This window comes from Carcharhinus amblyrhynchos, unplaced genomic scaffold (genome assembly GCF_965287045.1).
Source record: "Carcharhinus amblyrhynchos unplaced genomic scaffold, sCarAmb.v2.hapA scaffold_87, whole genome shotgun sequence".
Classification (NCBI taxonomy): domain Eukaryota; kingdom Metazoa; phylum Chordata; class Chondrichthyes; order Carcharhiniformes; family Carcharhinidae; genus Carcharhinus; species Carcharhinus amblyrhynchos.
Genome location: NW_027649827.1, coordinates 724,684 through 749,690, shown reverse-complemented (window position 1 = coordinate 749,690; position 25,007 = coordinate 724,684). Strand labels below are relative to the sequence as shown.

The following is a 25,007-nucleotide window of genomic DNA, read 5'->3' as shown; positions in this document are numbered from 1 at the left end:
TCAGCACTGCTGCTTCACAGCTCCAGGGACCTGGGTTCGATTCCTGGCTCGGGTCACTGTCTGTCGGAGTTTGCACATTCTCCCCGTGTCTGCGTGGGTTTCCTCCGGGTGCTCCGGTTTCCTCCCACAGTCCAAAGATGTGCAAGTTAGGTTGATTGGCCATGCTAAAATTGCCCCTTAGTGTCCTGAGATGCGTAGGATACAGGGATTAGTGGGTAAATATGTAGGGATATAGGGGATAGGGCCTGGGTGGGATTGTGGTCTGTGAAGACCCGATGGGCCGAATGGCCTCCTTATGTACTGTAGGGATTTAAGTCATTCTAATCGCCCTTGCCAGCACTTGGCCCATAGCTCTGAATGTTATGAGATGCCAAGTCTTCATCCAGGTACTTTGTAAAGAATGTGGGACATCCCGCCTCCACCACCCTCCCATGCAGTGCATTCCTGACCCTCACCACCCTCTGGGTACAAAGGTTTATCCTCAAATCGCCCCTAAACCTCCCGCCTTTCACTTTTAACTTGTGTCTCCTGGTAACTGACCCTTAGGAGGTGCTCTGGTTTCCTCCCACAGTCCGAAAGACGTGCTGGTTAGGTGCATTGGCCGTGCTAAATTCTCCCTCAGTGTACCTGAACAGGCACCGGAGTGTGGCGACTAGGGGATTTTCACAGTAACTGCATTGCAGTGTTAATGTAAACCTACTTGTGACACTGATAGGTAAACTTTTTAACTGCTAATCCCCTATGCATTATACTGACACTCCTGGGGCAGCTGCAGAGGGAATGCTGCACTGTTGGAGGTGCTGTTTTAGGGATAGAATATTAAGCCACCTTGCTTGATGTAATTCCTCGGTTTAAAATGTGCATAACAACTAGTGTAGGAAAGGAGGGAATGAAAAAGGCAAATGGAACGTTGGTCTTCACAGCGAGAGGATTCTAGTACAGGAGGCAGGGATGTCTTGCTGCAATTGTACAGGGCATTGGTAAGGCCACACCTGGAGTATTGTGTGCAGTTTTAGTGTCCTTATCTGAGGAAGGACGTTCTTGCTCTAGAAGGCGCGCAGTGAAGGTTTATCAGACTGATTTTAGCAGGTTTACCATGCTAAATTGTCCCTCAGTGTCCAAAGATGTGCAGATTAGCTGGATTGGCCATGCTAAATTGATCCTTGTTTAGATTAGCTGGGTAAATGCATGGGGTTGCAGGGATAGAGGATGGATGGCATTGCTATCAGTGCAGACTTAATGGGCCGAATGGCCTCCTCCTGCGCTGTCGCACATCTGAAGAGAAATTTGCAGAGCTGTTGTGGGGGGTGTGGCGGGTGTGGGGGTGCAGTGGAGAGCAAGAGGGAGGGGGTCTAATTAGATAGAACTTTTCAATAGCTAGCATCAGAACAGTGGGCTGAGGTTGGCTTGGAGGAGGGACAGACAAAGCATAGAACAAGAGGGCTGAAGGGCCTCATTCTGTGCTATAAATTGTCTGTAATTCAGAATATGAGATCCCACAGGCACTCTTGAAACAAGAGATATGGATTTCACTATCCACCACCACCCCTCACACCTCCCCCCACCCCAGTGTCCTTGTCAATATCTACCTTGACCCATCAAAAACACCTTGCCGTGCATGGGACCTTGCTGTGAGCAAACTGGTTGGGCCATATTCTCGGCTAATTTATGGCCGACATGGAGACACAAATCCAAATTCAAATTTAGAATCATAGTATCCCTACAGTGCAGGAGGCCATTCAGCCCATCGAATATGCACTAACTCTCTGACAGAGCATGTTACCAAGGCCATATCCCCCACCCTATCCCTGTAACCCCACACGTTTCCCATGGCTAATCCATCTAACCTATGCAACTTAGGACATTAAAGGGTAATTTAGCATGGCCAATCCACCTAACCTGCACATCTTTGGACACTAAGGGGCAATTTAGCATGGCCAATCCACCTAACCTGCACATCTTTGGACACTAAGGGGCAATTTAGCATGGCCAATCCACTTAACCTGCACATCTTTGGACATTAAGGGGCAATTTAGCATAGCCAATCCACCTAACCTGCACATCTTTGGATGCTAAGGGGACAATTTAGCATGGCCAATCCACCTAACCCACACATTTTTGGACACTAAGGGGCAATTTAACATAGGCAATCAATTAACTTGCACATCTTTGGACACCAAAGGGACAATTTAGCATGGTCAATCCACCTAATCAGCACATCTTTGGACACTAAGGGGCAATTTAGCGTGGCGAATCCACATAACCTGCACATCTTTGGACTGTGGAAGGAAACTAGCACCTGGAGGAAACCCATGCAGACACGGGGGGAGAATGTGCAGACTCCAAACAGAAAGTGACCCAAGCTGAGAATCGAACCTGGGTCCCTGGCGCTGTGAAGCAGCAGTGTTAACCACTGTGGCACCCACGATGCTGCCTTATTCTTAAATCACTTCTGGTGCCTTCAGAACTTCCAGATTTATTGCATACAGTTTTAAAAAGGGGGCCCACAATGGGATCCTAAACCAGCCTGGGCTGCTGGGTCAAATACAGGGTGGCATAAACTGCTTGGGGTCTTTAGTTCAGTCAGGCAACATGTTTGGAGGGCCGAAGGGCCTGTTCCTGCGCTGTATTTTCTTTGTTCTTTACTCTTGCTTCTAAAAAGGATATGTCACTTAACAGGTCGATATCGAAGCATCACGAGTCACGGCACTGCTGACGAGATATCAGTTTGCCAATTAAGGTATTGTAGTGGATTAAAAGGAAGTGAACTTTAGAGTCATGATTTAGAGAGTGTTCATTTCCTGTACCAAAGAGAGTTTGAACTGGAGAATTGTCAAGTCATTGCTACTTCAGGCCTACAGCAAGAGGCTAGGCAGCCCAGCCAGTCTTTGACAAGCTTTAATGCTCCTAACAAGGTTCCCACCGGCCTGTCCCATCACATTCAACAACTGCTATTAATTACAACACTTACCTAGCTCCAGCATGGACGAAATATCCTCCTTCTGTGGTGTAAAGTAATGTTTGGATAGTCTGATATTCTTTCCCATGGTAGAAATGTCAAGTACTAGGAGACATAGGTTTAAGGTGCGTGGGGAAAAGTTTAGAGGAGATGTGCAGGGCAAGTTTTTATACCGAGCAAAGTGAAGTTTATTTATTAGTCACAAGTAAGGCTTACATCAACACTGCAATGAAGTTACTATGAAATTCCCCTAGTCGCCACACTCCTATTCGGCTCAATACACCCTAACCAGCATGTCTTTCAGACTGCGGGAGGAAACCGGTGCGCCTGGAGGAAACCCACGCAGACACGGGGAGACTCCGCACTGACAGTGACCCGAGCTGGGGCTGGGTCCCTGGCGCAGTGAGGCAGCAGCGCTGACCCACTGGGATTAGCCGTGGGAAACGTGCTGGGTTACAAGAATAGGGCAGGGACGGGTGGTGGGCTTGGGCCCGGGTAAGTTATTGTCAGAGAGTCGGCGCAGACTCGATGGGCCAAATGGCCTCTTCTGCACTGCAGGGATTCTATGAACACCTCATCGCTTAGCCACACGACAGGTGCCTGGAGTGGGAATTTCTGCCGTACTCGCCCCAAGACCGGAAAATCGAGGTCAATGAACCTTTGCATGGTCCGTGTTCCCATGGTAGGCCTGAAATGTGCTGCCTGGGGGAGCAGGTACGATTGTGGCATTTAAGCGTCAACTAGCTGAATACATGAATAGGACGGGGATGGAAGGATACGGACTCTGTAAGTGCATGCGGTTTTAGTTTAGGCAGGCATCATGATCGGCTCAGGCTTGGAGGGGCCGAAGGGCCTGTTCCTGCTCTGTACTTCTCGTTTGTAATGTCTTGAACGTAATAAGATGACGCAGGAGTGTTATAAAGTAGTGTCTCACTCCCAAGACATTTTCGTTTTGGAGGCATTTTCAAGGAGAGAGCGGAGGGGGGTAAAGGTCAGGGTGTGGCACTGAAATAAACAGCAGAACACGTTGCCAGGGGAGCAAAGGTCAGCACACAGTGAAAGCAAAACTGGAGAACCAGTGACATCAGGCACTGTGGGGGTGGGGGGAGGGGTTGCTGTCCGCTTTGGGACAAGCCAGAGAAACAAAAAAGTGGGTCAAGATGGAGGGGAAAGTTCACAACCTTAAGTTGTTGTACTCAACGTTGAGTCCAGGGATGACATTTTCCTGTCCCGCCCACTACAATTCCCGTGGACTATGCAAAGGTTCATTGACCTCGATTTTCCGGTCTTGGGGCGAGTACGTTGGAAATTCCCACTCCGGACACCTGTCATGTGGCTAAATGATGGGGCGTTCATAGAATCCATACAGTGCAGAAGAGGCCATTTGGCCCATCAAGTTGGCACTGACTCTCTGACATAATAACTTCCTTGCACCCAAACCCACCACTCCTCCCTGCTCTATTCTTGTAACCCGGCACATTTCCAATGGCTAATCCCACCTAATCTGCACATCTTTGAACACTAAGAAGCAATTTAGCACGGTCAATCCACCTAACTGCACATCTTTGGACACTAAGGGGCAAATTTAGTACGGCCAATCCACCTAACCTACGCATCCTTGAACACTAAGGGGCAATTTAGCATAGTCAATCCATCCAATATGCACATCTTTGGACACTAAGGGGCAATTTACCAGGGCAAATCCATCTAACCAGCACATCTTTGCATGTCCAGTTTGCGTTGGGCATCACTGGAACATTGCAGCAAGCCGGGGATGGAATGCATGGACATTGGGCGCAAGATGCTGAGTTGAAATAGCAAGAACCTGGAAGGTTTGGGGTGGAGAGGGCGGTCATGCTTGCGGAAGGAGTGAAGGTGTTAAACAAAGCTGTCACCGAGTCCGCGGTTAGTCTCCTCAATGTCGAGAAACAGCGAATAGAGTGGACCAAATTGGAAGAGGTGCACGTGAACCACTGCTTCACCTGAAAGGAGATTTTGGGCCCTGGGACAGTGAGGAGGAAGCAGGTAAAAGGCACCGTCCACTGTTAACACATTCTGCTGTCTGACCTTTATGCAACTATTTTCACTCTTTTAACTATTACTGCCATCATTAACACCAACATTTTGTAATGGTGACACCTTTATCAAGCTCTCCTTCTCTCTGCCCCACTCCCGATCTTCCATTCCTCCCACCTCCTCGAATTATATAACCCATTACATTTCTATCCCTCTTCAATTCTAAATGAAGTCGAAAACTCAATTCTACACCTCGCTCCACTGCTGATGTTGCCAAACCTGCATGAATATATCCAGCGCTTTCTGTTCTTATTTCAGCTTTCCTGCTGCCACAGTATTTTACATTTACTTGTGAATAGTCTGGTTTAGCACCACATTGTTGCCACGGAGAATACGGTCGGAGTCAGTAGCTAGGCAACGGGTTTATAGCAGGGAACTATAGCCTATCCTTCTATTCTTTTCTCCCTCATGCGTTTATCCAGCTTTACCTCGCTTCAACATATCGATACTATTCACTTTGCCCACTCCCCCATAGGACCGAGTCCCACATTCTCCCCCACTCCTCTGTAGCAGCGAGTCCCACATTTTCTCCCACTCCCCATGGGAGCAAGTCCCACGTTCTCCGCTACTCCCTGTGGCAGCGAGTCCCACATTTTCCCCCACTCCCTGTGGGAGCAAATCTTACATTTTCCTCCACTCCCCCCATGGCAATAAGTCCCACATTCTCCTCCACTCCCCGTGGAAGCGAGTCCCACATTCCCCCCAACTCCCTGTGGAAGCGAGTCCTACATTCCCCCCCACTCCCCATGGAAGCAAGTCCCACATTCTCCCTGCACTCTCTGGGTAAGGAAGTTCCTCCACAGTTCCCCCACTGGATTTTTCGTTACAATTTATGGCAACGTTGTTCTGATTACCCCCTCCTGGGGAATTATGTAACCCCTCTTGGCTTTGAAGAGAAACTCCTCTCTTTTCAGAAAGCATCCGGCCCTGTCCACAGAAGGTCCGACACGGGAGCTCGGGGACTGCAGCCGAATTTAAAATTTATTTTTTAGTGTCGCAAGTAGGCTTACATTAACACTGCAATGAAGTTAATGTGAAAATCCCCTGATTAGGGTGGTGGCTGGGGGGGGGAAACAGAAAGGTGAGGAACAACTGTGCCGAAGAATGCAAAGGATGGGGACGGTCGCTTTAGCAGGTGCAAATGGAGTGCAAGTTTGGAATCTCTATGACTAATAATAATTTTAGGGATAAAGAGAGAGAGGGATGCAAAGTTGGAAATTGCTGCTCTGCATCATAGCAGATGATCCAGAGCTAATCAGCTCTTGCTGTGCAGAACAGTAGGGTTCTTTTATATATATATAATGAAATATGGCTGTGCATGATTGCCTAATAAGGCAGTAACAGGTTCATTCTGGGCTCACGCCATCCCAGTTGCGAGCTCTTGGCCATATATGGCCAGAAGCTGCTCTCCCAGGGCAGCCATTGGCCGCCTTCACTCCAATCCTGAGGTAAAATTAAAATCTCCGCCCTCTCCCCCCAAACTCGATGGTTTCTCCACACTGGGCGACCCCCTTCCCCGCCCTAGCCCTTTTGGTCCCTCTCAAAATCCCCGATTAACCGAAGATTTGTGAAGTGGGGGGCTGTAGAGAGGGAGGGAGGAAAAAGAATCCGGCGCCATCGCCGCTTCCCTCCCGCCCCGGGACCCTTAGGCCGCGCGGCCCTCTGGGAGATGTAGTCCTCCCGCCCCTTTCCCCCAATGGCGGCGGATGGTGGGAGGAACTCGCTTTCCCAGAATGCCGCGGCGCTTGCTGAGGCCGCCGGGAATTGTAGGCTGCGAAACCCACCCCCCCCTTTCGGGAAGCAGCGCTTGCGCAGGAGGGCATGGCCAGGACTGCGCCTGCGCACAAGCGGCGGATCCTGTTGAGTGACCGCGCGGGACCGGGTGGGCGGTGGCGGCGCCTGCGCACAAGCCGTTTCTTGAGCGAGCGTGGCTGAGGGAGGGGGCGGCGCCTGCGCACCAAGGATGGGTCCTCGAGCGAGCGGGGCTGAAAGAGGGGGGTAGCGCCTGCGCACAAGCAGTTCCTGAGCGAGAGAGGCTGAGGGGGTGCGGCGCCTGCGCACAAACGGCGGGTAACCTTGAGTGTGAGCGGCCGAAGGTGGGGGGCGCCTGCGCACACAGGGGTGAGTCCTATTGAGCGAGCGAGGCTGGGGAGGTAGCGCCTGCGCGCTAACGGGACCTCCCAAGGTCCGCCGGGAGTTGTAGTCCACCAATGCCCGTCATGGCCCCGCCCCGGGAGTTGTAGGCGGTTAGATAATGGTGGAGGGGGGAAGAGAAAGAATAAGAACAGAAAAAGGTCACCGCCTATTAATGATGGGCAGTGGGAGAAATGGAAGAAGGAAGGGTTAGAAAATGAAAGGGGGCGCGGATTAAAAAAATATATTTAAAAAATGGTGAGGTGGGCGCGGCCTCGGGTTGGCCCGCCCTCCGCTGCACGCGCAGCCGGCCGCCCGTCGTGTCCTATAAAAGGGAGTGGACGGCGGCATTTGGGTTTCTTCGCCGTTTGTTTCTTCTCTTTCTCTCATTTAGCTGCTCGGGTTCTCGTTTTTTATATATCTCTACCGTCGAGGGGGGAAAAAAGAAACAGCGCGTGGAGCTTAAGGAAAGCCAAACAATCGGGATACAATGGTGAGGTTCATTTATCTTTTTAAATTATATTTTTTGAAAAAAAATCGAATATTCGTTTCCACTCGCCGTCTTTCCGACGCGTCGAAGATAACGGGCGAAGGTTAGTTAGGGTGGGGTTGCGTGCCGTTTAACTGCAATCCTCCCCTCCCTCCCCGCTCCGAGCGCCCGCTAAAATGGCGCCGGACTGAAGAGCGGGGTGGGGGGGGAGGGCTTGCTGGTGTCGGGGTTTTTATACCCCGCCCTTGGCACTTTGGGTGGGGTGAACCCCGTAGCGGCGGCGCGCCCCCCCCCCCCCAAAACCAGTCAGGAATTGGGGGTACGCGCGTGTGTGGTGGCTCGTTTCCCCCCCCCTTTTCCTGACGCAGCCGTGGAGAGGGTGGGGGAGGGGGTTGGTTTTTTTCTCCTCTCTCCGGTGCGGGCGGGCGCGCCATCCATCCGGGCCGCGTTCCATTTTGGAACCTTTTGTCTGTTAAATCTATCGGTTGCGCCCCAATCTCCTCTTTCCCTCTCCTCGGGTCGGTCGGCTGTGGAAAAAGAAATGTAGTCTTAGTTGTTTCTTGGTCTCTGTGTGTGTGTATATGTGTCTCTTTCCCCATCCCCCTTCCACCACCTCTTCCTGCCTTCAGTTTGCAGCCCCACCCTTTGCCCAAGATCCGCTGTCTTCCCAAAAGGCCGTTATTTGCGGGTTTTGAAAGAGAGGGAGAGAAAAAAAATAATCTGTTTGCAAAAAAAATTGCAATCTCTTCCTGTTGCCCGCAATAAAATTAATTGCTACCAATTTAATTGATTCAAATTCTTAATGAGAGATTGCTGAGCGGTTGGGATATTTTTTCGGTTTTGGTAGGATTTGAATTAAGACTGCACCCCCTCCATTGGGGGAGGGGGTCTCAATCCAACTTTCTCCCCCCACCCCACAAAAAGGCTGTTTTTTTAAAAAAAAAATGGATTTCTACAAGACTCGTCTCTCCTGAGTCTCAATGGGAGACTCTTGTTCCTTTCCCGCCCCCACGCCAACGAGAAAGAAAGAGCGAGGTTATTTTGTAATTAGATTTCTGAAAGATGTCCCCCTCCCTGCTTCTGGCCATTGTTCCAATTCTCTACAATCTGGGATTTGGCAGTAAGCCAGTTCTTATACATTGGTTTTTTGGAGGGGGGTCATTTTATTTGCGCCCCCCACCCTCCTGCCCCAAATTAATTAATCTTGGTGTTTGTGGAATCTTGTTAGACTGGCACCGTTTTGTTAACGGGATACGGTTCTCCCTCTTCAGTGGGGCGGCTAGTTTTCAAAATGGCTTTTATTGGGAGGGTGGTTTGTGTTTTCCTTGCGGGCAGGAGTTGGCAATTCTGAATTGTTTCGCCACGGGATCCGCTGGCAGCTGTTGTTTTGGGGGGGGTGGTTGCGGGTGCTTTGGTCCACTTTCATCTGAGGGTTTTTAAAACGATGGTGGGTTGTGGTGCGGTGCTGCTGTCTGGAATTGGGAGGTTACTCTGCTTTAAAATGGAGGCTGGTGCATCTTGTCAGATTCAAGGTTCCTTGTTTGGTTTCTGAACCACCTTACCAACAAGCTCGTGATCTCTCTTCCCTTCCCCCCCCTCCCCCCCTCCTGATCCTTCCCCCTGATTTGCAACCACTGACACCAGTGCTGTTGGCCTCTGGCAAATCTTGAGGTTTTTAAGCGGGTTTAGAAATATGGTTAAAAATGAGGGGTCAGAACCCAGGGGGCTGGTATTAATGGGAGGTGGGTGCAGGCTGCTTTTGTGTTGTGGGAAAGTGGGTGGGGTCAGACTTCAGATACATGGGAGATGATAAGTAGGCCGGAGGGTGATAGGTACCTAGTTGTTGTGGTGGGGAGTCTGAAACAGAACATATTGCTGGGGTGGCTCTTTCTGCTTGAGCAAGCAGGATATTGGCGGCTGGAGGTTCTTTTGTGTTGTAAGCTTTTCCTGTCGAACTCTCCTCTGTTACTGTGGGGCCCCAGTACGATTAGGCAAGGATGTGCTCACTATTTTTAAAAAAAAAAGCCCTTTTAAGTAACCTACTTTCCCTGGTGTCAGGAGGGGAGGAGGGTTCTTGTGAAATTGCCATTTCCTCCTCTTTCTGCAATGTCAGTGGGTCAATTGGACTCTGGCTAGCTGCTAAAACAAGAAGTGCCTCAGTCGGACGCCGTTACAAGCTGCCGATTGTCGGCAAGTGCGACGTTGAGATTTGACACATGCCCACGCATTGAAATCGAAACTTCACTAACCAAAAGTGTCAAATAGCTTGCCCTAATAAGGTCATGGCGAGGACTGTGCCTCATCAGCTCCGACAGCTCAGCAAGACACCGGCTTTGATATTGTTTCAACTCCAGTGACGTGCCAGGAAGCAAAGGTTCACTCCTGAAAGACAATGGGCAAAATCCAGCTCTGGATTGAACTGGGAAAGGAGGAAACTCCTTGTGGCCACGTTGAGTGCACGGTCTCGATCTCCAAATGGATGACATACGGGGTCCAGCCCTATAATCGGTCAGTTACAGAGCTCCCCTAACCCCGTCAGTGAGTTAAATCTGTTCCATGTGAGAGAAGCGGGTGTCTCCACCCTGTTCATCCCCCCCCTCACAATCAGCCTCCAGCTAATACATTCCTGAGGCCTGGCATCATCCTCCATCTCTGTATCCCTCGAGTGGTCACATCCTGTTCTGTGCTGTGCAGACATGTTCCTCCAGCTGTGGTCCAGCGCTGCCCTCTGTGTTGCAGTCTATACCCCTCCCTTCCTGACCCCCATCCCTGCTTGGCCAGGACTTTTGCAGCCGTATCCTTGTTTGCCTGTCTACACCTGAGTCCCGTTTATTGACAGTTCCTGTCCTTGTTTAACCCTTCCCTGGTGTGAGGCCTCAGGTTTCCGGCCGTGTATGAGCCTCAGACATTCCACTGGCTTAGCTTCCTCTTTCAACTCTCCTAGCGGCCTGCAGCTTTCATCCTGACTGCAGAGCCCCTGGCCCACTTCTGTCTTGTCTGCAATCTTTCCCAAGCCCTTCCCAGAGGGGGAAGAGACAGATTTAGGCTGCCAGGTTTTTTGGGGGGGGGGGGAATGGATGCGGGTCAATATTGAGGAACCACTTAAGGGGGCAGTGGTTTAAGCATTGTTGCCCAATTGAGAGATGCTCAGGAGGCTGGCATGCAGTGAGCCACCAGGTTGGCATTGAGTTGGGCAATAAATGTACAGCATGGACATAATGTGCTAATGATTAGTGCACATCCCTGCTAACTGTGACTCCTTCCCACCCTCCCCACATTCACTGCCCCCGCAGCATCAATATCACAGGGTTATGAGCGTAGACCATCATGTACAATCGTAATACAGAAACAAAGTACCACAGTAAGCTCTTGGCAAGTCAGTTAGCAGCTGTAGAGGTTGTAGGCATGACTTGCCTAACCTCAGATGCTGCTGTTCTTGAATCAGATGCTTTCTCGTTGGCAATACTTTTCCTTTTGTTTGAGTGTATTTCCTGTTCCCACTTGCCACCCTGTGCTGCTGGCTGCCATCCAGGTGAGAGGCTGCATTCCTGAGCTGCACACAGCTCATGTCTGGAATGTGAGCGTGTATGGTGTGGCTGGCTGGGTTGTGTGCAGTGTTTGAGTGAAGCAGCTGAGGTTTGCACAGCCTGGGGCTGCACATGGAGAGTGGATGCTCTGGTGGAAGATATTCTCAACAGTGGACCAGCTGCACAAGGTGTTGCAGAGCTTCTGGGATCTGCTCCCTGTCCCCCCACCCCAAGCCTTCTGAGTCTGTCTACACATTTAACATCAGTGGGTAGCATTGCTGCCTCATCGCACCAGGGACCCAGGTTAATTCCAGCCTCTTGAGTATTCAAAGATGTACAGGTTAGGTGGATTGGCCACACTGAATTGCCCCATAGTATCCAAAGATGTGTAGGTTATGGGGATTGGCTGTGCTAAATTGCCCCTTTGTCCAAAGATGTGCAAGTTGGTGGTTTAACCGTAAGTGTGTAAGGTTATTGTGATAGGACAGAATATACTCAGAGGGTTCCTAAATGGCTGCCTTCTGCACTGTAGGGATTCTGATTGAGTTCCTCATAAGCCTTTAGAAAGGGTAGGTGCTAGATGATTGGATTCTGGGTACTGGATGATGAGGCTGTCTAGAGGGTGCAAAGGAGATCCATCAGAATGGGACCATGCTAGAATCCATTTGCACAGTAACAGCAAGCAGTGTGTTTGGAAAGTCCTGACGTATTCTAGCAGAATCAGCCCTGTAAACGGAAAATAGTTTGACAGATGTAGTGGAGTTCTTTGTAATGGAGGCTGAATAAAAGGGAACTAGTAGATGCCATGTATTTGGAATTGCAAAAGGCAAAGTGTCACGTGACAGGTGGGGTGACATCAGCAAGGATGGGAATTGATCAGGGATAGTGGGATGTTTCTCAGCTTGGCAGAATGGAGTGCTATTGGATTTGTACGGATAAGGGACTAGTATATACACTGGGTGTACACAGTGGTTCCAGATTCTCCCATGAGGAAATCTCCCCTTCAGACACCCTGTTGCTCAGGATTGTGTATCTCTACAGACACAAATCTTCCCTCAAGCTGCCCATTCAGGATAGGTTGGTAAACCTTCTCTGGATTCTTCCAAACGCAGTTACATCCTTCATTTGAGACCAGTGCTGTGACCGCCACTGTTTGCATTGGGGCTGGGGGGGGGTGGGGGGTGGTCAATGACTTGGATGATGGGACTGGCCATTGCAGCTGGATTTGCTGACAGGTTGTAGGAGTCTGCCAGGTGGGGTGGTTTCCTCTTTTCCAGGAAGATTGGAGAAGCAGGGTCTGATGGAAATGGAGCGGGGGGCTGCTGGGTTCTGTGAAGCAGCAGTGACTTTGTGCACCAGTCCGCAATTAGTACCCAAGTCCATTAACGAATGTTAGTCTTCAGAGGAACTGTTGTCGCTGCATTGGGAGATCTTTATCAAGAGGGGTGTCTGGTTTGCTAGGCTAATTCCTGGGGTGAGATTTTATTGAAAGGGGTTGGAGGGGATGCAAGTGTAGAATGTCTCTCCACTTTGAGAGCCTCGTGTGGCTATTTAATACTGTCACTGTTCCCCTGTGTCATTCTGTGCTGTTCCTGTACTGCCTGCTGGATCTCAAAGCTGGAGGAACTCCAGGTAAAGTGGCGTGTGTTTAAAGCTTTGTCTCTCTCTCTCAATCTCCCAGGCATCGGGTGTCACAGTTGCGGATGAGGTAATCACCTGTTTCAATGACATGAAAGTGCGGAAGTCCTGCAGCCACGAGGAGATGAAGAAGAGGAAGAAGGTGGTCTTGTTTCGGTTGGATGACTGCAAAGAGAAAATAATAGTCAATCCGGGGAAGGAGATTCTGGTGGGAGATGTTGAGGACGGAACAATTAGTGACCCCTTGCAGGCCTTTATCGATATGCTTCCGGTTAAGGATTGCTGCTACGCTCTCTACGATGCATCCTTTGAGACGAAGGAGACCAAGAAGGAGGAACTGATCTTCATTCATTGGTGAGTAAGCTGTGACCTGAGTGGTGCTGTGCTCTGCCATCAGTCCCTGGACACAGAAACCACAGTGACCTCCAGCAGCACTGTATCAACATGGCAGCCTTTAATCTTGTCATTCTTCAGCATTGAGACAAACTGTGCTGAGTTTCTCAGTGTTGGCGAAATACCAAGTGTAGCCTGGTTTTTGGGGAGGGGAGGTATAATTGTCAGTCAGGTGCCACTGGGAGTGGGCATTTATTCCCAGATTGTGCCAACTCCTGATTGAGATTGGGCACAATGCCATGGCCCTCTGACTCGACTGACAGCTGAGTTCTTGTTGGGCTGGTAGGGAGCCAGTTGCTTTCTCCTCTCCCAATCCTGATGGGATTGTCCAAGAGCAGAGGATCTGTATTTAGTCTCCTGGCTGGAATAGAACAGTGACTGTGAGTGCTTGAGTGGAGGGTGGAGTTGCATCAGGACAAACTGTTGGAGAGTATGCATGGGGTGTGCTTGCTCTCTCAGGAGTGGGGGTGGGGGGGGCTTGCTCCTGTGGGGGGCTTGTTTCACGGAGTGGGGAGTGTGTAGGGGCTTGCTCCTTCAGGGATTGTGTATATGGTGGGGGGGGGCTTTCCACAGAGTGGAACTGTCTGGGGTGCTTGCTCCCATAGGAAATGGGGGTGTGTGAGGGAGGGGGAGAGGAGAAAGCTTGCTTCTGTGGGGGGGGTGTGTGTGTGTGGGGGGGGGGGGGGGGGGCGGTGGTGGCAGGTGGGGTGTCTTGCTCCTACAGGCAATGTGTGGGGCCCACTGCTGTGGGAAGTGGTGCTTGAGGTGAATTGAATAAAGGATAGCTTGGGGTAACCACTCAGCTTCTTTCTTCCTTCCCCCCAGGTGTCCTGATGATGCGCCTGTTGGTCAGAAGATGATCTATGCCAGTTCCAAGGATGCAATCAAGAAAAAACTCACAGGTATGCAACACGGCCTGCTGCTTTTGCTCTTAACTCTGAAACTTTGATCCTGTGCCCTCCTTAACGACACTCCCAGTGCTGGTTTTGTACCTTTAAGTGGCTTGTTGCAGAGCCACTTGTTTGGGTGGGTTGTCTCAGAATCCCTTTGCTGAATTCCTTTGGGTTGTTGTGGAGATGGGAGGTAATGCACACTGGAGCCCAAACTGATTTGTGATTGTATTTGTCTACAGGGATCAAGCACGAGTGGCAGATCACTGACAGGGATGAGTTATTAGACCACGGTGAACTGATGTCAAAACTAGGACCCAGCGTCACGACATTCGAATCGCAGAAGCTAAAGTAGTGTCGTCCCCCCCTTGAGCTTCCATGTTTTCTTTTTTGTATGTGCTGTGGGTTTTTTGGCTTGCTGAGCACCTTCAGTTAGTACTCATGTCTTTTGACTCCCCATCTGACTTTTACTTTTAACCCTTTTTGTGAGCAGGACTAGTAATCATGGGACCCAAATAAAGTTCTGGAACAAAACAAGAACCCAGAACTGTTCAGCAGGTTAGTGAGAAACTTGACAGCTATTTTTTGATTTCCTCCCTCTTTCTCCCCATGTGGCCCAATTTGGAGGAGGAGGAGGTTGAAGTGGAATGGGATTGTGTTGGGTATTGATTAGTATTTTTTAAACCTAGTGGATAAGACTGCCCCCTCCCCCTCCGGCTGCAGGATGCTCTCAAGATCTCGCAATGCTGAAATTGTTGGATCTTTTGGGACAAGTTTCTGAAACTTGAGCATCTTTTTTAAAATTCCAAACACCTTTTCCTCGATCAGTAAGCAGAGGGGGGTGGGGGAGAGAACTCTTGGGTTAGACTGATTCTTCTACCACTTCATTCCATGTGTCATTTACGACATGTTTTTGTAAGCATTCCTGAGATTTTAACAAAGATTTCTCCTGTGGGAGGGGCGAGGGAGGGAATTCTGACCTCGTTCTCACCACATGCATTGTGACCAAACTTCCATTCATGTTGTTTTGGGGGAAGATGTGGGGACCTGCCAACTTGGAATCATTAGTGTATCTTACAGATGGTTAATCATGTGGATGGGTTATTGGACCTGACAATTACTAATGTGGAAGCAGCGTTATTAACCATCAAAATAAACTTATTACAGATAGCACGTTTCCTGTTGTCTTTGTAAATGTGTTCAAAGGCCCATCAATTGAGTGTTACCTTTCTCTGCTGTTTAATGGGTACAGTGTGGGGGGGGGGGGGTTCATGTGTGTTGGATCTGGAGAGGACTGCCATCTTGGATACAGGACCCAAAATTCCTCTGCTCCAAATGTGGTCTGACCTTATACAGCCTTGGCAGTACATCCCTGCTCTTGTATTCTAGCCCTCAATGAATACTCTCATTGCATTCACCTTCTTAATGACCAACTCAACCTGCATGTTAACCTTACTACAATCCTCAACTAGAACTCCCAAATCCCTTAGTACTTGAATTCTCCCTCACCATTTAGAAAACGTTGTCTCTTAAGGGTCAGTATTTTAATTCATTTGTGTGACAGTGTCCCTGGCTGGGCCAGCATTTATTGCTCATCCCTTAGTTGCCCTTGTTCAGAGGGCAGTTGAGTCAACCACATTGCTATGGCTCTGGAGTCACATGTAGGCCAGACTGGGTAAGGACAGCAGATTTCCTTTCCTCAGGACATTAGTGAATCAGATTTTTTTGACAACGGTTTCATGATCATCAGATTTTTAATGCCAGGTATTCTTTGAAGTTCTGCCATGGGTGGGATTTGAACCCAGGTCCCCAGAACATTAGTGGATGAATAGTCTAATGATACCATTGGGATATTTTCTTGGCACAGCATGGAAACAGGCCCTTCAGCCCAACTGGTCAATGGTGTCCTAGCTAGTCCCAATTGCCCAGGCTTGAGTAATTGATCAAGATAAGTCCATCTTAAATTGCAGTTTGTGGGGGACAATTTTAGTACATTAGGCTCAGTTTTAAGTTTGTTCATACCAAAGTGGATAACCATTCTTTCACACTATTTTTGCCTAATTCCTGTCCCATCACCTCAATACTACCTTTCCTTACCTTTTGTATCACCTGCAAATTAATGCCCTCAGCTCCATCTAGATCATTGGTCTCCCCACATTGACTAGTTAAAGCCCACCAATATCCACTTTGGATAAGGAGATTTGGCATCCACCAGAGAAAGCATTCTTTCTGGTTGGAGCACAGCTTGGTATGGCTCCTGCTCTGTCCAAGGCTGCAAGAAACTACCAAGGGTTGTAAATGAAGGAAAACCCATCACTCAAACCAGCAGTATAATCAAGGTCCCCATGCACCCTGGATGTTTTCCTTCATGTTCTGTGAGGAATAAGATGCAGAAGTCTGAGGTCATGTACCAACTGACTCAAGAACAGCTTCCCTGCTGCCTTCAGACTAAGTTGATTGTTCTCTACACCCTAGCTATGACTGTCCTCTACAAATGGTATGTTATGTTTTATCTGTACAGCAAGAAACAAGAGCTGTGGGCCCAACACTAACTGCTGCAGAACTTCTCCACCAGCTGCCAACCTGAAAAGGACCCTTCTATTCCCACTCATCTACCAGTTAGCCAATCTATCTGTGCTGGGACTCTAACGCAGTAGCCTCCTGGGTGGGACCTCAAAGGCCTTCTGGAAATCCAAGTAGAAAACATCTGGCTCCTTTCTCCACCCTGCTTGTTACCACTTAAATCTAACATTTGTCAAGCATGACATGTCCCTTGAAACCATGCTGACTTCCCCTTACACACTTGCAAGTATTCTGAAATTTCATCCTTAGTAATACACTCTTTTCTTAACTGAGGTCACATTAACCTGCTGCAGTTTCCCATCTTGTGTCCCTCCCTAAACAGGGGTGTTAGTGATTTTTTTCAAGCCTTGGGGACCCTCCCTGACTCCACTATCCAGCTGTATCCTTCAGAGACAGTAGAGGGTGAGAGAATCAAGCTCCCTCTATACGATCCTCCAAACACTCCCAGGACAGGTACAGCACAGATTTTCTCAACTGTATTGAGTTTGAGTACAGACATTTGCCCAGCCAGTCCACTGCTGACTTTGCAATGAGAGGGATATAACAGTTGATTTATACAGTATGGTATAGGCTCCTGCTCTGCCCAAGACTCCAAGAAACTACAAAATGTCATGAATGTTCCCCAAACCAGCCCCTCATCCATTGACTGTCTACACTTCCTGCTGCCTTGGAAAAGCAGCCAGCATAATTAAGGATCCCAGATATTCTCTCTCCCAATCAGGAAAAAGATACAAAAGTCTGAGGTTACATGAACCAACTCAAGAACAACTTCTTCCCTACTGCTGTCAGACTTCTGAATGGAGCTGTCTCACATTAAGTTGTTCTTTCTCTACACCCTAGCTATGACACTACATTCTGCACCCTCTCCTCTAGGAATGCTATGCATTATCTGTATAGCTCACAATACTTTTCACTGTGCACTAATACTTGTGACAATAATAAATCAAAGATTTGTATGAAGTCATATAGTCAATTTGCCACTATCTTTCCAAAGACATTACCAACAGTGTGACCTGAAAATGCCACTGGCTTGTTTCTGCATCCAGCCCACTTTGCTTCTCCCCAGGGACCTGCTGCCTAACAGCAAGGTTAGAAGCATACCTATCAAGGGAACAGCAGCTTGCAGCGAAGGGTCCTGCATCCTGAATTCAAAAGTGTGAATAAGACCTTGTGTGAAACAGCACAATATGACACTAGTCAGCTTTACTGCTTTGCAAATTTATTTACAAAATCAGGGACTGGAACACAGACAGGAGAGACTAAGGTTGAAACTGAAACAACTGTGATAAAAATATATATATATAGCCTGGGGCTCAAGTCTGATTAATGTCCCCCTTAATGTATTCACTCCTTGTCAGTCCATGGGTGAAGTGCACCAGATGTGGTCTTTTACAGAGTAGTGCATTTAATTCCCAAGTAGGGATTCAATGATTTTAAACGAACATACCTCAACACAGAGACCTGCCCGTTATCAACATTCCAGCAGGGAGGGACTGGAGGAAAGTGGGGGTCTTAAAAGGAAGATTATTAAATATCCTCACTATTGGCTTAAACATGTCCAGTAGCAAGCACTGGTATAAACTACAACCATCCAAACTCCTACTCTCCACTTCCATACTGTAGGTAAATACAGTGAGGGAGGGACTCAAACTCTCCCAGCACAGTGTTAGATACAGAGCAAAGCTCCCACTACACTGTCCCCCCATCAAACACTCCCAAGACAGGTACAGCATGGGGTTAGATACAGAGTAAAGTTCCCTCTACACTGTCCCCCCATCAAACACTCCCAGGACAGGTACAGCATAGGGTTAGATATAGAGTAAAGCTCCCTCTGCACTGTCCTGACCCTTAAGAGGTTGAAGAAATATTTCTGTGACAGGAGTTGATGAAATCTACCTTCAGTCCGTATCAATCCACCTGCAGATATTGGTCGCCAGCGGATGTGGGGAGTGTGACTGATGCCTGCCATCGTTTCCCCGCTGCGGGATCAGGTGCACTGAGGTGACCCGGTGACAGGGCAGAGCGAGCGAGAATAACCATCGCTCCCACCAAGGCAAGACCATCATGAATGGCTGTAGTTCAGTAAATCGCTCCGTGGGGCTGGGAGAAGGGTTGTGGTGCAAGATGGGACAGGGGGGGGGGGGGGGAGGGTGACACAGAGCTCCCCATGCCCACAAAAAGTCCTGTGGTCCAGACAAAGCACTCTTCAATGGGGAAGAACAGAGTGGGGACTGGGCTAGTCTCCCTACATGTAACAACACTCTGTACTGAAGGAACCTTACCCCTCACCCACCTTGTTCCCCCCCTCCCACAAACATGGGCAACTGGAACCACCCTTCCCCCTCTCTCTCTGGGGAGGGGCAGGGGGAGAGACAGAGTCAGCCTCAGGTGATTGGCAGAACCACACTGCGATCTCCAACATTCAATTTTTTTTTAAAAAAAAACAGCAGCCTGCCAAAACACAAATCTAACATGGTGAAAAATGAACAAAGTAGAAGATGGGAGGGTTTGGGGGAAAAACAGGACAGACGCTTCTCTCTCTCTTTCTGGACACTGGTGTGAAGAACAGCCAAGGCTACAGCTCTTCCCGCAGTGAGCCCAGGCAGTTCCTCAGTAGTAACAGGTTGGCCTGTGGAGGGGGGAAAAAGACAGACATAACATTAGTCACCAGCTCCAAGGCTGTCACACGCTGTCCATTAACTGGTCTTTATTTACTGAGCTCCAAACATTCCTCCACCACCACCTCCGCTCCCCCCCAACCCTGGTGAAGGTCAGACAGAACTGGACCCCGAGCCACACAAGGAGACATCAGGAGATCAGTAACCCAGCTGAAGCTGAGCATCAGGGTAAGAGGGAGGGGCAGCTGGACACACGACTGCTGATGGGTGGAGTGATGGGAATTGGAGGGGTGGTAAACAGGGAAACTGCAGCCCCCACCACCACCCTACATGACGGGGAGAGGAGGGCAACGGGGAATGTATCCCATGGGGGTGGGGGAGCGACACAGACAGAGACACAGCGAGTGACACACAGACACATACAGAGTTTGTGCAAGACTTGCAGGGTGGGGGGAGGGAGGGGGAGAGAGGAGGGGACCACTGGGAGAGTGTTGGGTTCCCCGTGCACCACCCAGCCTGGAGACTGGGGGAGAGAGAGGGGGGAAATCTGCAAAAGCAGCATCCAGCTGGAACACACAGGAATGTATCAGAATCTCAGAAACACACACACACACAGGAGGCTGCTCGGTCGGTCCGTTGTGAGCTGGCTCACTAAGATCAGAGTCATTGACTTGCGTGGCCCCTAGTTCCACGCGGCCTATCCACAATCCTGCCCGCTGCTCAAGCACGGACACGCTCGTGGGGCGTGTGTGTGTTTTGGGAAGTTGCCATCTCCTGACGGGGAGAACAGGTTCCGGGGGCGGTGCTGCGCTGCGCGTAGCAGCATGTCCCACTTGGCAGTGGAAAGCTAACAGCTCGACTTGCTGAGGTGCCTGTGCAGTCTGAGCGGATCATCCAGCTCCTACCTTGGCGTGTTTCAACTCCAGTTCTGTCATCTCAATCAGGTTCTTGCGAAATGCCGACACTCTCCGAACTTTGAAATCTGTGAGTTCTACAAGTCCAAAAAGAGAAGGTTAAAAAGACAAGTTTTTGATGAGAGTTGTCCAGGGCGGAATCAGTTCCCCCTGCACCCCGAGAACATACATTAAGGGCAGCATAGTGGGTCAGCACTGCGGCCTCAGCGCCAGGGACCCGGGTTCGATTCCCGGCTCGGTTCACTGTCTGTGTGCACATTCTCCCTGTGTCTGCGTGGGTTTCCTCCCACAGTCCAAAGATGTGCAGGTTAGGGTGATTGGCCGCGCTAAATTGTCCCCTTAGTGTCAGGGAGACTAGCTAGAATAGACGTGTGGGTTTATGGGAATAGGTGGGATTGTGGTCAGTGCAGACTCGATGGGCCGAATGGCGTCCTCCAGCATTATAGGGAATCTATGATAATCAGAATCTCATTTAATGGTGGAGCAGACTCAATGGGCCAAATGGCCGTCTGCTGCTCCTAATGTCTTGTGGTCACTCATCTTTACTCGATGCCAAGCCAGGGCTGCAGGGGGCAGCACAGGTGGTGACTGTGGAGTGTGAGCAAGGAGAAAAACTCCCTCAGGGCATCCCAAAGTGAAACACAGACCCCCCCCTCCCCATCTCTCCCGCTCGTATCCCTCCCTCAGGGCATCCCAAAGTGAAACACAGACCCCGCTCCCCATCTCTCCCGCTCGTATCCCTCCCTCAGGGCATCCCAAAGTGAAACACAGACTCCCCCCTCCCCATCTCTCCCGCTCGTATCCCTCCCTCAGGGCATCCCAAAGTGAAACACAGACCCCGCTCCCCATCTCTCCCGCTCGTATCCCTCCCTCAGGGCATCCCAAAGTGAAACACAGACCCCGCTCCCCATCTCTCCCGCTCGTATCCCTCCCTCAGGATGTCCCAAAGTGAAACACAGACCCCCCCCCGCCCCCTCCATCTCTCCAACTCCTCTGTGTTTCACACACAATGAAGGAGTTTTGTTTTTCGAAGTGTGCTGCTTGCTGTAATGTGGGAAAGGCAGCAGCCAATTTCCACAGCAAGATCCCATACACAGCTACGTGATCACCACCCAGGTCAGCTTTTTTTTTTAGTGATGTTGGTTTGAAGGTGAAATATTGGACCCAGGGAGAATACCCCTGCACCCCCCTCCCCTTTCACAAAACCCCCTCCCTCCCTCCCCTGCCGCCATCACCACCGACCCACTGTACAATATAATGGAGAGTGGCTGGACAACAGTACCCGTCACATTCACACGGGGGCAACTTCCCAGTCACCCAGAAACAATCATCTTTATATTAAAAAGAAATGATGGACCTTCTCCCGCCCCCTAATGGGGTTGGAAAGGAGGGAGAGGGGAGACAGTCCCATCATGGTGGCAAAACTCAAAATCCAGAGAGCTGGGGGCGGGGGCAGGAACTGTTGTTGTGGGGTCAGGGTTCGATTCCCATCAAGGCAGATGGTGGACGCAAAAACGAAACATCGCAAAGCCTAAAACGGTCACCGTGAACCCACTTCGGGTTGTTGCAAAAACCCAAGTGGGTTCACTGATAATACCCCCTTCTCCCTTCAGGGAAGGGGATCTGCTGTCCTTAACCAGTCTGCCTTACACGCAACCCCACCACCCCCCCCAGCCATACACACACAGCAAGGTGGCTGTGACTGTCTCACCCAGCTCCCTACTGTGCAGGGAGAGACCATTCTGCCCTTCGAGCCTGCACTACCCAGGCTCTATCCCCATAAGCCCTCATACTTACCCCGCTAATCCCTCAGACACTAAGGGACGATTTAGCATGGCCAATCCACCCCAACCCGCACATCTTTGGACACGAGGGGGCAATTTAGCATGGCCAATCCACCCTAACCCGCACATCTTTGGACACGAGGGGGCAATTTAGCATGGCCAATCCACCCTAACCCGCACATCTTTGGACACAAAGGGACAATTTAGCATGGCCAATCCACCCGATCTGCACATATTTTGGACTGTGGGAGGAAACCCACACAGACATGGGGAGAACGCGTAGGCTCGACACAGACAGTGACCCAAGCCGGGAATCGAACCCGGGTCCCTGGCGCTGTGAGGCAGCAAAGTTGTATCAAAATTGCGACTGAGTTTATAAGGAGGAATATGAGAGTGGAGGGGCCTGCACTGGTGGGAAATGGTGGAAGGGGAGGGGGAGTCATTTCCAATCACCTTGCTTGGCAGATTCAGACAGCTTCTCGAATTTCTGACAGGACAGTAGCTGGTTGGCCTCTGCGTGTTTGACATCCTTGTTCTTCATGCGGGCTCGATCCAGTGCTTTGTTTGCATTTTCATAGTCAGACAGGGAGCGAGCTCTCCGATACAGGAGATCCTGGGCAAAAAACACAAACAATTAAATTAGCACCCCCCCCTTTGTGTATCGCCTCCTGCAGCAGCAGTGTGTGCGTGCGTGCTGTTCTCCATGAACACCACAAGGCCATCCAGGAGCAGGCCACCAGGCTCTGAAGAACATCAGATATAGGAGCAGAATTAGGCCATTCGGCCCATTGGGTCTTCTCCGCCAGTTAACCACGGCGGATAAGCTTCTCAACCCCATTTCTCCCACCTTTCCCCCATTCCCTGGGCGGCACAGTGGGTTAGCACCCTGCTGCCTCAGTGCCAGGGACCTGGGTTCAATTCACAACTTGGGTCACTGTCTGTGTGGACTTTGCACATTCTCCCTGTGTCTGCGTGGGTTTCCTCCGGGTGCTCTGGTTTCTTCCCACAGTCCAAAGATGTGCGGGTTAGTTTGATTGGCCGTGCTAAAAAATTGCCCTTAGTGTCCTGAGATGCGTATGTTAGAGGGATTAGTTGGTAAATATGTAGGGATATGGGGGTAGAGCATTGGTGGGATTGTGGTCGGTACAGACTCGATGGGCCGAATGGCCTCTTTCTGTACTATAGGGTTTCTATGATTTCTATGAGGTTGTTAGATGAATTAGCCCTTAGTGTCCAAAGATGTGCAGGTTAGCTGGATTGGCCATGCTAAATTGTCCCTTAGTGTCACAGTAGGGTAAATGTGTGGGGTTACAGGGAATAGGGCCTGGGTGGGATTGTGGTTGGTACAGACTCGATGGGCCGAATGGCCTCCTGCCGCACCGCAGGGATTCTATGATGAACCCCTGATCCCCTTACCAATCAAGAATCTATCTCTGTCTTAAAGACACTCAATGACCTGGCCTCCACAGCCTTCTGTGGCAAAGAGTTCCCCACTCTCTGGCTGGAGAAAGGTAGATAAGTCCTCATCTTTGTTTTAAAGGATCGTCCCTTTAGCCTGAGGCTGGCCCCTTGGATCCGAGTCTCTCTGGCTAAAGGGAACATCTTCAAGCCTCCCCACCAAGGATTGCTGATCTATACCCGTCTCAACTCTTTTTCTGTGCCCTTACCCCTCTATTACTTCATCTATCAAATATTTTATCCACCTTCAGTTTCAATACTTCCAATGATCCAGTCTCTAGCATCCTTTCGGACAGAGAATTCCAGAGATTCACCAACCTCAGGAAATTTCTACACACCTCTGTTTGAAATGAGTGGCCTTTATCTTGTAGCATTGTCCCCTTGTGGGAGACTCTCTCACCATCCACCTTGTCAATCCCCCTCAGCGTCGTGTATGTTTGAATAAGGTCACACCCCACCCCGCTAAACTCCAAGGAATACAGGGTCAGACTATTTAGTCTCTTGGACAACCCTCTCATCCCAGGGATTGGCCTACTGAACCTGCTTTGGACTGCCTCCAATGTCCTGGTGAGGCCTCACCAACACCCTGTACCGTCGCAACAACCCTCCCCCCTATTTTTAAACTCCAATCCCTTTGAATAGGGTTGTTACATTGGTGGTTTTCCAATCCTCTAATACTCCTCCAGAATCCAAGGAAATTCTGAACAATTCCAGCCAATGCATCCCTATCTTTGGAGCTACTTCTTTTAGGATTCCAGGATGAAAGGCATCAGGGCCATTAACCCCATTAGTTTGTCTAACACTCCTAGTGATGCTCATTAATTCCTCCTCTCTATTCTTTAGTATTAATGGGATGTTCAAAGTACCTTCCACTGTAAAGAATGATGCAAAATATCTGTTTAACTCCTCTGCCATTTCCTTGTTCCCCATGTAAAGGGGAACATACCCCTATCTATGTCAATGGGGACAAAGTAGAAAGGGTTGAGGATTCAAGTTTCTAGGGTCCCCCCATGCTGACACTATAGTTAAGAAAGCCCCAACAATGCCTCTACTTTCTCAGAAGACTAAGGAAATTGTCTCTCCTTGCAGATGCTGTCAGACCTGCTGAGATTTTCCAGCATTTTCTCTTTTGGTTTCAGATTCCAGCGGTTGTAGTAATTTTCTTTTATTAAGGAAATTTGGCATGTCCGCTACGACTCTCACCAACTTTTACAGATGCCCCATAGAAAGCATTCTTTCTGGTTGTATCACAGCTTGGTCTGGGCTCCTGCTCTGCCCAAGACCGCAAGGAACTACAAAGCGTCATGAATGTAGCCCAGTCCATCACACAAACCAGTCTCCCATCCATTGACTCCGTCTACACTTCCTGCTGCCTCGGGGAAAAGCAGCCAGCATAATTAAGGACCCCACACATCCTGGACAATCTCTCTTCCATCTTCTTTCCATCAGGAAAATGATACAAAAGTCTGAGGTCACGTACCGACCGACTCAAGAACAGCTTCTTTCCTGCTGCTGTCAGACTTTTGAATGGACCTACCTCACAT

The 25,007-nt window shown here is 49.7% G+C and overlaps 2 protein-coding genes across 2 annotated transcripts in view; one reads left to right on the top strand and one right to left on the bottom strand.

The window, feature by feature from the left end:
• The first annotated feature begins 7,506 nt into the window (after positions 1-7,506).
• Positions 7,507-15,276, top strand: LOC145337968 (cofilin-2-like). Its single transcript, XM_080182748.1, has 4 exons — positions 7,507-7,661; positions 12,867-13,177; positions 14,042-14,118; positions 14,349-15,276. Exons 1-4 carry the CDS (start codon positions 7,659-7,661, stop codon positions 14,459-14,461), a joined length of 504 nt encoding a protein of 167 aa, XP_080038874.1. The 5' UTR covers positions 7,507-7,658; the 3' UTR covers positions 14,462-15,276.
• Positions 15,277-18,827: 3,551 nt separating this feature from the next.
• LOC145337974 (sorting nexin-32-like) overlaps positions 18,828-25,007 on the bottom strand; it is a 33,567-nt gene continuing 27,387 nt past the window's right edge. Inside the window, exons 11-13 of the mRNA XM_080182753.1 lie at positions 22,459-22,618; positions 20,213-20,298; positions 18,828-19,318 (exon numbers count right to left, since the gene is read on the bottom strand). Of these exons, the coding sequence (XP_080038879.1) occupies positions 19,265-19,318; positions 20,213-20,298; positions 22,459-22,618 (300 nt within the window). The 3' untranslated portion in view covers positions 18,828-19,264. The remainder of the gene's footprint in view (positions 19,319-20,212; positions 20,299-22,458; positions 22,619-25,007) is intronic.

Excerpts from the sequence above, each read along its gene's own strand:
- LOC145337968 (XM_080182748.1), top strand. Across the intron at positions 13,178-14,041 it reads GAACTGATCTTCATTCATTG|GTGTCCTGATGATGCGCCTG; the intron begins GTGAGTAAGCTG and ends CCTTCCCCCCAG. Across the intron at positions 14,119-14,348 it reads AATCAAGAAAAAACTCACAG|GGATCAAGCACGAGTGGCAG; the intron begins GTATGCAACACG and ends ATTTGTCTACAG.